At 38.6% G+C, this 13,953-nt stretch overlaps 2 protein-coding genes across 4 annotated transcripts; one reads left to right on the top strand and one right to left on the bottom strand.

The window, feature by feature from the left end:
• Positions 1-614: 614 nt before the first annotated feature.
• fitm1l (fat storage inducing transmembrane protein 1, like) lies at positions 615-9,479 on the bottom strand. 2 transcript variants are annotated; one of them, XM_032565611.1, is made up of 3 exons: positions 8,118-9,479; positions 7,769-7,947; positions 615-1,487 (listed from the first exon to the last, which is right to left on the bottom strand). In XM_032565611.1, the coding sequence occupies exons 2-3, from the start codon at positions 7,945-7,947 to the stop codon at positions 812-814; spliced, it is 855 nt and encodes a 284-aa protein (XP_032421502.1). In that variant the 5' UTR covers positions 8,118-9,479; the 3' UTR covers positions 615-811. The 2 variants fall into 2 exon arrangements, with proteins under 2 accessions (XP_032421502.1, XP_032421501.1); XM_032565610.1 differs by having other exon boundaries at positions 7,769-7,982; positions 8,118-9,477.
• Positions 4,361-7,396, top strand: LOC116721708 (programmed cell death 1 ligand 1-like). Of its 2 annotated transcripts, XM_032565607.1 has the most exons (6): positions 4,361-4,585; positions 5,257-5,565; positions 5,704-5,970; positions 6,322-6,609; positions 6,712-7,003; positions 7,238-7,396. In XM_032565607.1, exons 1-5 carry the CDS (start codon positions 4,519-4,521, stop codon positions 6,819-6,821), a joined length of 1,041 nt encoding a protein of 346 aa, XP_032421498.1. In that variant the 5' UTR covers positions 4,361-4,518; the 3' UTR covers positions 6,822-7,003; positions 7,238-7,396. The 2 variants fall into 2 exon arrangements, with proteins under 2 accessions (XP_032421498.1, XP_032421497.1); XM_032565606.1 differs by lacking the exon at positions 4,361-4,585 and having other exon boundaries at positions 4,671-5,565.
• Positions 9,480-13,953: the final 4,474 nt, after the last annotated feature.

Genomic DNA, 13,953 nt, shown 5'->3' with positions numbered 1-13,953 from the left:
ACATCCAAACATACATGATGGGTTTTTTTTCTCTTCTAATACTTACTGACTTCTTTTTAATAAATCTGTTACTTGAACAGGTTCAGATATGTTCATTACATTTTGCACAAATTAATTCTTTAATATTGCGATTTTAGTCCGATCTGTCTATTTTGAGCTGCTTTCAGAATTGTTTTAGGGTCTGTTGTCACTTTATATCCAAATAAGCTGCTGCTGGCCACGCCCCCCAAACAATGTTTACACTCTCACATGAAAATGGCTGCAAACAGATGCGCAATTGTATAAACTTTAATCCTTGAAAAGCAGAAATGGATCCTCCTGCATAAATGGCAAAGTGGTTTCTGGATGGTAAGTTGACGGCAGAATATTGTCTTTTCCAGCAGCCATTGTTCAACAGTAAAACCCGCTGACTAAACATGGTGGATCTTCTTGGGTTGGTAGGTAACAGCCCGGTGCCCGTTAAATGTAAATTAACAATCGGAAGGTTTTTCAAACGGCTCATTTTCCGGACACCAAATCATATTACCGGTAACTTATTGCCATAAACATGTCTTGGTGGGTTCTTTTTGGAAGCAGTCGAGACCTAAATGAAAGTACAAAAAATGTGCAAAATGCAAATTTTGCATAATATATCCCATTTAAGTTGTGCAACATATGTAAGGAAAATGTTTGAAGCACCATCAATGCAACGTAATGACAGGTTTACACATAGAGAGTGAAAGAAAATGTCGAAACTTTCCAGGCAAATTTTTGTTGAAGATTTAAAGACTTTTAATGTTTAAGCTCAAAGTGTTGAATCTGTTTTCATCGGTTAATTGTAGTGATTGTGGTTTAGTGTGTTTTCCGCCCCAGTGCTGCTGGTCTTTATGTTGAGCAGTCCCTGACCAGGCCTTCCTGGGCAGTACCAGCTGGGCCCCATGCGGTACCAGCCCTGATACAGTCCCCTCCAGCTGAGGCAGCCTAGCGCCCCTCCTAGCAGCTGAGTGGGGAACAGGGGGAAGTAGGCTAAGAGACAGAGCAGCAGGAAGATCCACAGTCCAAGAAGGAGAACACAGAGCAAAAAGAGGATCCTCAGTGGGGCGTCTGAGACGCCCCCAAGCCTCAGATAGGGACCAAACACTGACGTTTCCTCTGCCAGCAGCAGGCAGCACAGACACAGAAGGAAGACGTCCTCTGAAACCTCATAACCTCGCCACACCAACCCAGCTTTCAGGCACTCGGACTTGCTCTCCCCCTCTTTGAGCACCAGCAGAGGCTGCCCACCGGTGACCTCTGGACCAGCGGGCAGAGGTTCATAGCAGCTCCCTGTGGTGTTCTCCAGGAGGTCCAGCAGTGTGCAGAAACAAAGCCAGAGCCCTCCAGCCACGGCGAGCCTGCTGAGGTGACGGAGCGAGTGTAGGACGGAGCGGCGGATGGAGAAGGAGAAGAGGAAGATGAAGGACCCGACGAAAACGCACGTCCAGCCCCAACCAGAGCGCAGGAACAACCTGGAGGACAGAGAGCAGGAGCAGATGGTGTCTCTAGTATATATATATATATATATATATATATATATATACATATATATATATATATATATATATATATATATATACATATATATATATGTGTGTGTGTGTCACATGCTTTATGTTGAACATAAAGTTAAATTAATATTGTCATTTGTTAATAGGTTTCAAGAAATATTTATGCACATTACACTTTTCATTAAAAAAATATTGGTAAGTCATCATTTTTATTTTGTATATGCACAAAAGCTATAAAAAGCAAAAACATATGCAACAATGTGGGGGAATTCTTGATTAAATAAAATGTGACACAAAATGACCCTTTACATACATGTTTAGACCTGAATCCGTGATGTGAAGTTTGTCAATTTGTCCCATTTACTCTTGTGTCAGTCTGTCTAAGCCTAATCTAAGTCTCCAGTTCTGAGTTTATATTGGCATGTTATCTTGAAAATATTGGTCTGCAAGGCAGCGCACTAACGTGAGAGCAAAAGATAATACAGGCTAATATTTTAATATCCCCCCCACTAACTTGGGGGGATATTGAGGCTTTTATTTTGAAATTTTCAGTAAGCTTCATATTAAATTGCCACACTAATCCAATGTATAACAGTGCTTTGGATAAACCAGTCACAAAAAGCCAAAGAGAGCAATTACATGATGTAAAAATTGTCAAGGCAAGGAGACACACAGGGAGAGACAGAGGCCAGTTTGACTAAAAAAAGCAGTCCGATCAACTCCTTCCTGTTCAGGAACCGTGAGACTATTTGTGGGCGATAGTACCGCGATTCATGGCTCGGCCTCACTCACAGTAGTAAAAGCGATGACAGAAAGATGGTGTGGGCAGAGCTCTGAAATTTTTTCAGATATACATAGAAGTCAAAGGGTGAGATCATCAGCGAGCGTGAGCTTATCATGTCGCATCACTTTACCCTGAAGCACTTTGACAGAAAACCGTAAGCCCTAGATACATTTCAAAAACATTTTACCGGAGCAGGCATGCGTATCAATGTCATGACCGAGTTTGATGCTAATCGGGCGATATTTGTGGGCGTGAGAGCGAGTTAAAAAATGATTTGGGTCAAAATGGCACTCCGTCTCTCACTCCAGCGGAGCGTCAGCTACACTCTAAATTTCCGAAAAATCAAAGTTGTGGACAAACAGTAATTCGTATCGACGTGCTCTCTTCACTTTAGAAGAGATCACGGACGTATCTACAAAATGAAATTTGAACGGCATTTCTACGTGAATTAATGACTACAGGACCTGGTGCGCTGTTAAGTGTCTTGAGGGGGGTCGTTTTTCGCTTTTTACGTCGCCAAGCTGGGTGCACGCAGCGGTACGAGCCGCATTAACGGTCACGAAAGGAAAATAAATAATAAAGAGGCATTATATTGGGGGTAGAGCAATAGGTGCCTGTCATGCAATGCATGCGATGCGCAGGCCCCAATAAACTCTGAGAAAAGAAACAGATAATACAGTAAAGGTTTTTATCACCTCCACCGGTCAGAAACACGCAGAACTTCATGTCAGATTCTGCTGCTGAAAACGTGAATCAACAAAATGTCAGGAAAAATAGAAACTCTTTATTTCTTCTTTTACCCAGAAAGTTTTGCATTCTAAGATACCAACCAAATTCACATAAAGCTAAAAGCTCCTTTTAATCTGTTCAAATTTGTGGGTTAGGACAGTGATCCATTATCAGTAGAACCAGCGTCATTAGAGGCGGTCCAAACTCCTCTGATCTGAATCTGTAAAACTTTGAGGTTTCAGGAGGAAGTCAGAGCTGCAGCTGCAGTTTGTTCAAATGTGTCCTTAAACAAGAGACAACATGCAGAGATATGTGTAGGAACTATAGAAAGGTGTAAATTGCTGTAATAAATAAAGATGTATCCACCACGTATTCAGAAACGTCAGAATAATCTTTAATGCACCAATTTGTTTGCCAACTGCCAGTAAACACCAGAGAAGAGGAATCAGAAGTGGAAAAATGGAGAACAAACAACACTTCCATGTTTTTGTCTGGAGGAAAACGAGACTGAGGAGGAAAAGTGGCTGTGATGTGATATTTTTCTGGCTTGCTAACATTTAGCACATAGCAGTTTGTCTGTTAAAGTGTCATTGTGTGTGGAATAGGCTCAGGCGGTGCTCATTAATTAGATCTAGCTATAGATGTTTTTCACATGTTAGATTTCAGGAAATGTCAAAATCTCTGAGTCTCACTTTCAGCTTGTTTTAAAGTGCAGGTTATAAATTACACACCAGTTTTTAAATTACATAAATAGATAAAGTTGCAGTTATGCTAAAATAATTCAAATATTCTTTGTTCAGAAAATCAGAGACATATTAAAATCTGACTATTCTGAGAATAAGAATGAACTAAAAACACAACATTTGCTCTCTGTGCTTCTGGACATTTCATATATTCCTCTAATAACTATGAGCTGCATTTTGTTTATTCAGGAACTTCGCTTTGTGTTTCTGGTACATCCGTTAGTTTTAGTTTTCAAATATATTTTATGGTGAGTTTGGGGGGAGGTCTTATTTTTAAGAACGACAGAAAAGAAAATGTTGGGAAAAAAAAGTATTAACTCTTAATTTTGGTTTGAAATTAAGAGTTAATAGATGAAATCAGAGTGATTATCTATATATCTGTGGATTAAGTCAATCCACAAGGATAAATAATGCAGATTATTAATGAATATTTACTGAAATGATCTGACCGTTGAAAACTCATCCTCATCTTAATGTAAAACATTTCTTCCTCCTCCAGTGGTTTTATCATGAAAGCTGATCAGTACATTTACCAGAACAAACTTCCTCTTTACAGCCAGAAGAAACTCGTAGATAAATGAAGCTACATGTCATCAGAGTTATTCTGGATTAAAGACATTTTTGAAGAATGATTTAAATTTTTAATAAAACTGAGGTGCAGGATCTACATATAGTTCAGTGTTTCAAAAACAGTTTGTTTCTGTATAGTTTTAGAGCAAATATAACTAGGACTAAAATGATCAGAACTACAATCTTCTTGTTTTTAGTGCTTTTACCTTTTGTGTGGGCTGCTGTTTCAGTAAGTGAGTAGAACATTTATTGTCAACTTTATTTTATTATTATTATTATTATTATTCAAATGCTAACAGTAATAACTGATAACTCTGTGATCTCTGGTCTCATATTTTTGTGATAATTTACTAACCACATTGTGTTATTCTGAGAAAAAAAATCATGAAATTAAAATCTTGTTGTTTGTGAGAAGATTTAGCAAATTTAGAAACCTGAAACACCTAAAGCACATTTCTGTTGGAAAAAAACCATCATTTTTATATGTTTTTCTTTTGTCATATTCAAGAAATGTGACATTTTTTTTATTTGGTGCTTTCACAGATAAATTCAAAACTACTCATAGGAGATTGAGGTTAAAACTAATGTTTTATTTCAGCAAATGAGTCTTTTCTGTCTGATAATAAAGAAGATTATATAGTGTTTTTACATGTTATTATTAAACAAACTATAAATAAACCAGGTATATTTTTTATAATGATTCTCCTTCTACATCAGAGTGCTTCCTCTCTGTTTTCCTATCAGAACCAGAACTTTTGGTTCAGTGAACATAATCTGGATCATGGAGACTATTTGCTGAGAACTTGTTTCCAGGAAGGGTTTTCTATGATCCTTCAGCGGGATCTGGGTTTCCTCCTCAACACCATTCAACTGAACTTTCATCTGTTTTTATTTCTTATTTCAGTGCCTAAAACCAGCGTGTCCTGTGTTATCAGTCAGAACTGCATTTTACCATGTCAGTTCGAGAACGGGATTACCAACATGAAATGGTTTCTATATAGATCATCAGCTGTGATTGTATCATATGACCATCGTGGTTCCAGCTACTCTGAGAGCTTCAGATCCAGAATGTCACTGTTTGAGGATCAGATCTCCAGAGGAAATGTCTCACTGCTGCTGAGAGGAGTGAAGGTTGATGACGAGGAAAAATATTTGTGCACTGCAAAGATAAATGGCATCTCTTATAGACATCTTGTTTTCCTTACAGTAGAAGGTAGGACATCTTCATTTGAAAACAAAACAAAACAAAAAAACTTTATTGAAATAAGATTGCAAAAGTTGTATTTTTATTTTGTGGTTCTTGGATATTGATTCTGAAAAATTGTTCACTTGTATAATGTTTCTCTTGCAGCTCCAGTCTCTACAATGGGAATCCATCAGGATGGAAACAGGATCGCCTGCAGCTCAGAGGGGATCTACCCTCAACCTGAACTCACCTGGTCCACTGAGCCTCCATCCAACACGGCTCTGAACGAAAGTACCAGGATACAGAAAACTGAAGATCAGCTTTACAACATCAGCAGCTCTCTGACGGTTGCAGACAATGAAACTGATCGGATCTACAGCTGCACCATCAAAACCAGGAGGAACCAGAGGAGAGCAACTTTAAATATTCCAGGTCCAGAAAGTTCTGATACCATTTAATAAACTTAATTTGACTTTTACTTGAAACCTAAACATGAAACATGCAGATTACTGCAATATTTACAAAAAAACTGCTTCATGAAATCATACTTTAATATCTTTCAATATTATTTATTGATGGAAACATAGTTGCAGATTTATATCAAATTTGTAGAAATATTTGTAGTTAATTGCTCTGCAGATGCTTTTTTTTATTGATGTTCATGCAACACTTTATTTATTAACGATTTTGCTGCTGATTTCTCTCTAAATGTTCTTAAAGCTTCAATCTTTCTCATTAAACTCTGGAAATTATTAATTTGGACCTTTTTGTTTTCCATTTCAGCCTCTGTGGATTTCTCAGGTGCTAAAGTTACAATCTGCTGCCCTTCCTTAAACATCTCTAAGTCCAGTTTGGTCTGGAGGTTCAACCACCATCAGATCATCCTGACCAAGACTGACAGAAGCATCTCCAACATCTCAGAGGAGTGGAGGAAATATGTGAGGAATGTTTCAGCGTCCGGCAGCCTCACGTTACAGGATATGACCTCAGATCAGGAGGGAGTTTACAGCTGTGAGCTCAGTGATGATGAGGAGACGATTATAACTCACCTCTATCTGAGGAGGACTGAAGGTAACAGGATTCAGGATTTAAGGTTCATTAGATGGTAAAAATCTAATATTCTAAACTACAAATGGGTATTTAAGCTAAACTCCTGAACTTCTTTGGTTTCAGAGAATCTGGTGGTTTCTGAACTCATCAGACGGACGGTGGTTTGTGTTGTGATTGCAGCAGCAGCAGCTGGATTCATAATGTTCTTACAAAAAGAAAAGGAAGGAAAGTGAAGCTCTGCAGCTTTAACCCTTTCATTCACATTCAGAGAGTGGTTTTGTTTTAATGCCATTCTCCCATTTTACCCGTCAAGATGATTCATGAGCTTTGATGTAGTTTCACAAAATGATCAGCTCTTCATGTTCTTCAGGTGATTCTCATATTTGGAGATATTTTTGTTTTTATTTTTATGATGGTTTCATCTTCTGCCCAGCAGGGAGTGCAGCTAAATATATTCTTCCAGCTAAACTTTCTCAGAACTTTAGCAGTATAATGTTTATTTCTTTAGAACATGAATTTTATCACATAAATAGCTGATTCATGAGCTTTGATGTAGTTTAACCTAATGATTAGTTCTTCATGCACTTTTGTTGTTTCTCATATTTGTAAATATTTGTTGTTTTTTTCCCTAAATGTGATGACTTTATAGTTTCATCTTCTGCCCAGCAGGGGGCGCAGCTAAATATATTCTTTATATTCTACGAGTTTCTCAGAAATGTATCAATAAAATGTTTATCTCTGAAGATTTTTTCCATTATTTCTTTTGTTGTATAAACATTTTGTTCTTCAATAAACCAACTAAATATTAGAATGTCTCATTTTTCCAACAATGTAACTGAAAATGAAATCCTACAAAATGCAGCCAGACTTGGTTTGTAACTTGACATAAATCTTTCTGGATGAAAGTAACACTCTGTGGCTGTACCATGACAAAATGTGAAAAATAATAATAATAATAATAATAATAATAATAATAATAATAATAATAATAATAATAATAATAATAATAAGAGTAAAATGGGAATTCATATGTCTGGCAAGGCGGTGTAGTCAAGTGGTAGAAGAGAACAACATTAACAATATATAAAAACCCTGAGAACCACAAATGGAGAAAATAAATAAATAAATAAAAGCAACAACAACATTACAACTGTTGGGGGTAAACAGGAAGTGACCCTACCTGTAGAGGAAGTGACTTCTTCTGGCAAAGATGCTGTGATGGGAAACCCAGAGGCTCAGCGCAGGGCCGAACACCAGGACAGCTGAGAGCAGCAGGTGAAAATGCTGCCTGAACAGCTTGTTACCAAGCAACCTGGCAGCCAGGTCTGTCAGGACCACCAGCACCGTGTTGAGGAACATCTGAAAGCAGCACCAGCACTGAGTCCAGGCCCAAACTAAAACAGGAGAGTCAGCATTTGAGGGCAGCAATCTTAGCATAAGTAAATCCAGTCAGATTCACCAGTGTGCAATATTTTAATGTTAATGCTGTTCTATACAATGTATGTAAAACATCACTCGCTTTGATTTACCTTTGTTGCAAACAGAGACAACAAGTCATGACCAGAAGGATGCAGAAAGGAACTGCCTCCCCCCCTTGATCCGTTTCTCCAAGCGAGCTTCTGTTTTAAAACTCCAGATCAGATCCTTCGACGGCCAATCCTGCGGAAATCCGAAGCTGCTGGTTGCATATAGGAAACAGTGGACGTCTCTGGTTGTTGGCCGTGAACCTGCATCCGTGTGCGTGGCGTCAGCTGCACAACGTGAACGAAGTGACAACTGGCTCTGAGCATTCCTTAGACTCCAGATATCTGCCTGCTGTGAAACCTGGCCCTGGCGGTCTTCGCTCCAGCAATCTTCAGTGCTGACTCAGATGTAATTTACCCCATCCGTTGACTCAACGTGGTTGGCCTCAGCTGCAGCCGAGTGCCTGTGAACGTTTGGCTTTTTCTGTGGTTGCTCCCGTTTGCTTCCGCACAACATGTTACTCTTGTACCTCTGTGTTTTCATCCCAGGCATACTGCTTTTATAGATTCAGAATACTTTTCTATTTCAATCGTAACTGTAGCCGTCCCGCTGTTCTCTGACGCTGACCCTTGCCCGCTGAACATAAACCATCACAGCATCTTCTCTGTCTGACATATACACACACACCGAGACCTAAATGTGTCACATAGCACAGATGTGACAATTTCTGACAATGTCGAATTAAGGAGAAATAATGCGATGCAGTGATGATAGCTTAGCTAAGAAGTTATTAAACGAATGTGGTAAATTACATGCAGTGTCTCCTAGGTTTATGCGTATTAATAGCAGCAACCTTTGCACTGTCTGCTCTAACACGCAGCTGTTGCAGCAGTCGGTTTCTGTCAATCACACACACACAGAATTCACTGTTATTGTCCTTTCTCCCCTGCACGTCTCCCTCTCCCTCATTTCATCGACTAATGAGCATAATCAGCAAAAGGCATAGTCGTCCACACTTAACCTCTGACCTTCGTGGAAGAGTGCCTTCATTGTAAGAAATCCAGTTTTGACCGAAGGAATGTAGAGAACTTTACAAGCATAGGAAAAGCTCCTCAGAGACCAAATTAGGCTGAAATGCAAAAAAAATTAAATAAATAAAATGTTACGCGTGTCAGAAAAAAACTAAATATTCTATGTCACCTGGGGAAGGAAAGATGAATGGAGCCACATGCAGGATGCTAGTCCTCAGAGAAAACCTGTACACAGCTCAGCAGAAAAATCACCCTAACCCTGCATATCAATGTGCCAGAATGGCCTAGTCAAAGTCCAGCCTTAAATCCAAATGAGAATATCTGGCATAGCTCAGAAGTGTTGCAACTTTATTCCCAGCTGCACCTCAGCTTCTTCATTTTAACAGCCATGCATCTTTTCCCTTCTTCTAATTTCTCACATAACTTTCTATATTCAAATATAATAAAGATTATAGTCACACCACGACAACATGAATACATCTGCAAGGCACTGTTAATAAAATACAACTCAACACTTTAGAGCTGCATGTTTCCCTCGATGTGCTGTTGTTAATTACAAGTGTCTCTGTCATCGTAGTTCTGAAACGTGTGGCTCAGCTGCACCATGCTCACTATAACTTTCTGTTTTCTTGCTGCCAGGACAGGAATAGATGTGGAGCAGCTTCCTGCGTGTTGAATGTCTACCGTCTCCTGTTTCCTGACAGCATGCTGAGGAAGTTAGCATGCTAACTTTGTCCTGTAATGAAAGCACTTTCTTTAGTTCCAAAAAGCATTTGAGTAGCTGGTCATCATGCAGAAAGAGACACTTGTAGCTTTTTTATTGTAACTCAACTGTATTTGAATTAAAAGTGATACTTTCCAGTACGAAACACTGAGATCGTGTTCAGTATCATGTTTATAACAACATGCCGACATCTTTCTGGTTAAAATGTGTTTCTTTTACATAAAAACAGTCAGGAGAACAAGGACATATCCGCAAAATTTTGTGATGAAGAGCTAAAGCATGACTGTAGTCACTTTCAGTTTTTTGAAAAAGTAATTTTCTCCTTACAATTTTCTTTTTAATCCTTTTTGTCATGTCTAAATGTTTCAGATGATCAAAATTTTAATATCAGACTAAGATGGCTTGAGTAAATAAAAAGAAGAACAACAAAAATCTCAAATGTAAAACTGTGTGAAAATTTAATCTCCTGGCTACGGACATTCATATATTAATTGGGATTAACCGTAATCTCTTTGGTCATCTAAATTGGGTTTCACTAGCCAAATCCATGCATGAAAACTGCCAAAAGACATGAAAATCTGGTCAAATGAAGCATGGAATATGTTGAAATATCTTTTAAGAAAGAACATATTTGCACTGAGACACTTTGATTATTATTGGTGGGTAATAAGTGTGACTTAAGGTGAGCTATTAGTTTTTTGTTCATTCTCAGCCTGAATGATCTCTTATTGAGGCCCAACACAGGTTCCTGTATTGCTGTCGACATCTGCTGGCATCTTAGTTGGACTACAATTCAATTCAGTTGGTTTAGCACCAACAAATGTCATCGTACGGGACTTTACTAAAAAAAAATTTAAAAAGCCAATTAAATCCAGTCTTACAGATTAGACTACATTATAGTAAAAAAAATGCTGGGCTGGAAAGGGAAACAAGGGAAGGTAGTGAATATGAATGAGAAAAAGTCTGCATATCTTATACAAATTTAATTTATGGTGAACAAGCTGGACTATTAATATTAATGTTACTAAAATGTTCAATTAATAATTTACTAATGTCTTCAATCTGCAAATTTGATTGTTTTGTTTTTTTACGTTTCCTTTTCTACCAAGACAGTTGCGGCAAAGTGCTGCCACCTCCTGGAGAAACTGCGGTATTATAATTTATTCTAAATGTCTGTGGTTTTCAGTTTATTTCAAACGTCAAACCTTACTATGATCTTCCATAAACAACCCTTTGCCTTACGTTATATCTAATCTCTACAACAACTACAACATAGTTCATATTAAAAATATCTTGCAAATAAAGATGAACAGTAAACATTATTGGTACAAAGTCAATCATTCCCTTGAAAACTGAATATACCTCCAATAGAACCAGACTTGGGGTGAGCAATGATTTCCCTATAGGAAAAGATGAAAAGAATAGAATAATTATCAGTAAACAGGTTGAGAGTTCATGATTTATTTAATATACAAATCCAGAGACAAATTTATGCACAGAAAAAAACAACACAGAGAGAAATAACAAAAAAAGCATCCTCAGGGAGAGAAAGGTTGATTATACAATTAAAATGAAACAGGAAGCGCTCCACACCCACCTCTGCTTTTGGCTCTCTTTGGGCAGCTCCGTAACGGGGCCTGTCTGTGTGTGGCCTCCAGGCAGAGGAACTGTCAGCTGTAGGATTTAACCTCTAATCCTCCATAAAACTTAGCCTGACAGCCCAAACAGCTGCTGGCCTCTCTGTCTCTGCTGTGCTAATAATCATCCAAACAAAAAGCCTGAAAGGACGACTATAGATGGCCACGCTGAGCGCCTTGTGCTTCTTCCCTTTAAAAAAGACAGATAAATATGTGCTTTACTGTGTTCATGCTAAACATGCTATTTACAGAGCTGGGTAACGTCACTAGCACGGTAATTCAGGCAAAAAAGGTCAGTCCAGTGTACATGAACCTTTTGTCATTTCACAACTACAAACTTAAATGTGTCAAAAATAATACATCTCAAAATTTTCACGAATAAAAATCTGAAAAATGTGGCACACATTTATTTTATGCCACATTTTATGCTAACTGTACTTAGCCTGTGGTAGAGGCAAATTTCTAAAGACTTGCAGCTGCAATTAAAGTGAAAGGTGGTTCTACACGGTAACGGGCTCAAGAGAGCTGGAAATATACTTACACCAAACCGTTCAGATTTTTACTCTAAAATGCAAAAACAAACATGTCTAGTTTTCCTTCCACATTTTCAGCTGTGGAAAGTTCTACTTTGTGTTCATCAATCACATAAAATCCCCCCAAACACATGTCTGATGTCGTGACGTACAAATATGCAAAAAATGCTAAAAAGTTTGGGGGCGGTGGTGTCAAACTCATTTTCATTTTTTGTCATATCAAAAATCTCAATGTTCTTAAAGGGCTGATTGTGCCAGAATGTATAAAATCATCGAACTGTTTAAATATCAATAAGTAGCTGTTTGTTTCAGCATTCAATAAGTGTTTCTTAAAATGAAATAATAATGATCCTGTTTTCATGCTGATCAGTCCGTCCAGAATTTTGTGATTGTTTTTGTGTTTTTTTGCAATCAAAATCACGGATTTTGTGAAGCTAATTTAGACACATTTGTAAGAAATCTTTACAATATTTGCACTAATGTATGACATTAAATGTGACTTTTTATTACTCGCCATATAAATCACAGACTATAACTTGACATCAAACAAGGCTGAGGCGGCAGTCACTTAAACCCATTGTTTTTGGCTACTTTTGAGAAAAATCTGCAGTAAAAAAAATACAGGGATATGTTGATTTTGTGCATTTGTGAAAAACTCGGGGGACTTATTGATGTAATTTGGAGTCTAGAGGGCCACATAAAAAGCTACGGCGGGCCAGATTTGGCCCCCGGGTCTTGAATTTGACACACGTGGTTTAGGGGGAGTGAGTACTTTTCCAAGGCAGAAATAACTGAAACCAACATTTCTATTCAACATTGAGCGTATGGAGTGAACAGCTGTGCTGCTAAACGCAAATGAGTCTTGCCGTCCTCCATGATGGCATCTGGCTCCAATCAGTTGTGGTAAAAATGAACTTTTATCTCCTCAGCTGCTGTCGGATGGAAAATGCCTCTGATAGCGTGGCCGGCACATAGCACCAACACAGCCAGTGCAGTCTGCAGCAGAGGGCAGTCAGGTCACTCAAGATCCCAAACAAAATCTCTATTAATATTCATAATCAAGTGGCCACCTGCTGAACTCCTAAAGAATAATAGTGCATAAAGTCGACACGTTTTCCCTGACCATACCAGAAAATAAAAAAAATAAACACACGGCACATCTACACAGTGCAAGCAACATATCCTTGGAAGATTTAGGGGTAAAGTAGTATTTCACTTTTATAAACGTGTTTCTTCTCATTAGAAGAACTGTAGTATGAACATTGAGTTACAACTAATGGAGAATATGCAGGGGGAACCCAAAGAGTAAAGTTATGGCAAGCTGGCCTTCCAACTTCAACAACCTGAAGCTCATCAAAATGAACAATTACAAGAAGGTTTTGTTTATTGTGCTGTCCATAAAGGTGTTTGCATTGGTTATCAAGAAGTTTATGTGCCATTTTAAATGAAATCCATCCATCCATCCATTTTCTAACACCCTTGTCCTTAGTGGGGTCGGGAGGTGCTGGTGCCTACCTCCAGCTAACGTTCCGGGTGAGAGGAGGGGTCACCCTGGACAGGTCACCAGTCTGTCGCAGGGCAACACAGAGACAGACAGGACACACACACTCACACATAGGGAGAATTTAGAGAGACCAATTAACCTAACAGTCATGTTTTTGGACTGTGGGAGGAAGACGGAGTACCCAGAGAGAACCCACGCATGCACAGGGAGAACATGCAAACTCCATGCAGAAAGACCCCGGGCCGGGAATCGAATCCAGAACCTTCTTGCTGCAAGTCAACAGTGCTACCAACTGCGCCACTGTGCCGCCCAATGAAATGTAATTTTAAAAAAAAATTTCTCCCTCAAACTGACTCTCTTGCAATATTTTAGAACCTTTGGATTGATGCCTATCAAATTTATTTTGGCAAATGAGACAGGCATCATTTTAAACATGAGCCTAACAAACATGGAGAATCATGGAGTATAAGAG

This window comes from Xiphophorus hellerii, chromosome 6 (genome assembly GCF_003331165.1).
Source record: "Xiphophorus hellerii strain 12219 chromosome 6, Xiphophorus_hellerii-4.1, whole genome shotgun sequence".
Classification (NCBI taxonomy): Eukaryota; Metazoa; Chordata; class Actinopteri; order Cyprinodontiformes; family Poeciliidae; genus Xiphophorus; species Xiphophorus hellerii.
This window is presented reverse-complemented; position numbering and strand designations above follow the sequence as displayed.

Excerpts from the sequence above, each read along its gene's own strand:
- LOC116721708 (XM_032565606.1), top strand. The coding sequence starts at position 5,049 with ATGATTCTCCTTCTACATCAGAGTGCTTCCTCTCTGTTTTCCTATCAG. Across the intron at positions 5,566-5,703 it reads TGTTTTCCTTACAGTAGAAG|CTCCAGTCTCTACAATGGGA; the intron begins GTAGGACATCTT and ends TTTCTCTTGCAG. Across the intron at positions 6,610-6,711 it reads CTATCTGAGGAGGACTGAAG|AGAATCTGGTGGTTTCTGAA; the intron begins GTAACAGGATTC and ends CTTTGGTTTCAG.
- fitm1l (XM_032565611.1), bottom strand. The coding sequence starts at position 7,947 with ATGTTCCTCAACACGGTGCTGGTGGTCCTGACAGACCTGGCTGCCAGG. Across the intron at positions 1,488-7,768 it reads AGAAGTCACTTCCTCTACAG|GTTGTTCCTGCGCTCTGGTT; the intron begins GTAGGGTCACTT and ends TCTGTCCTCCAG.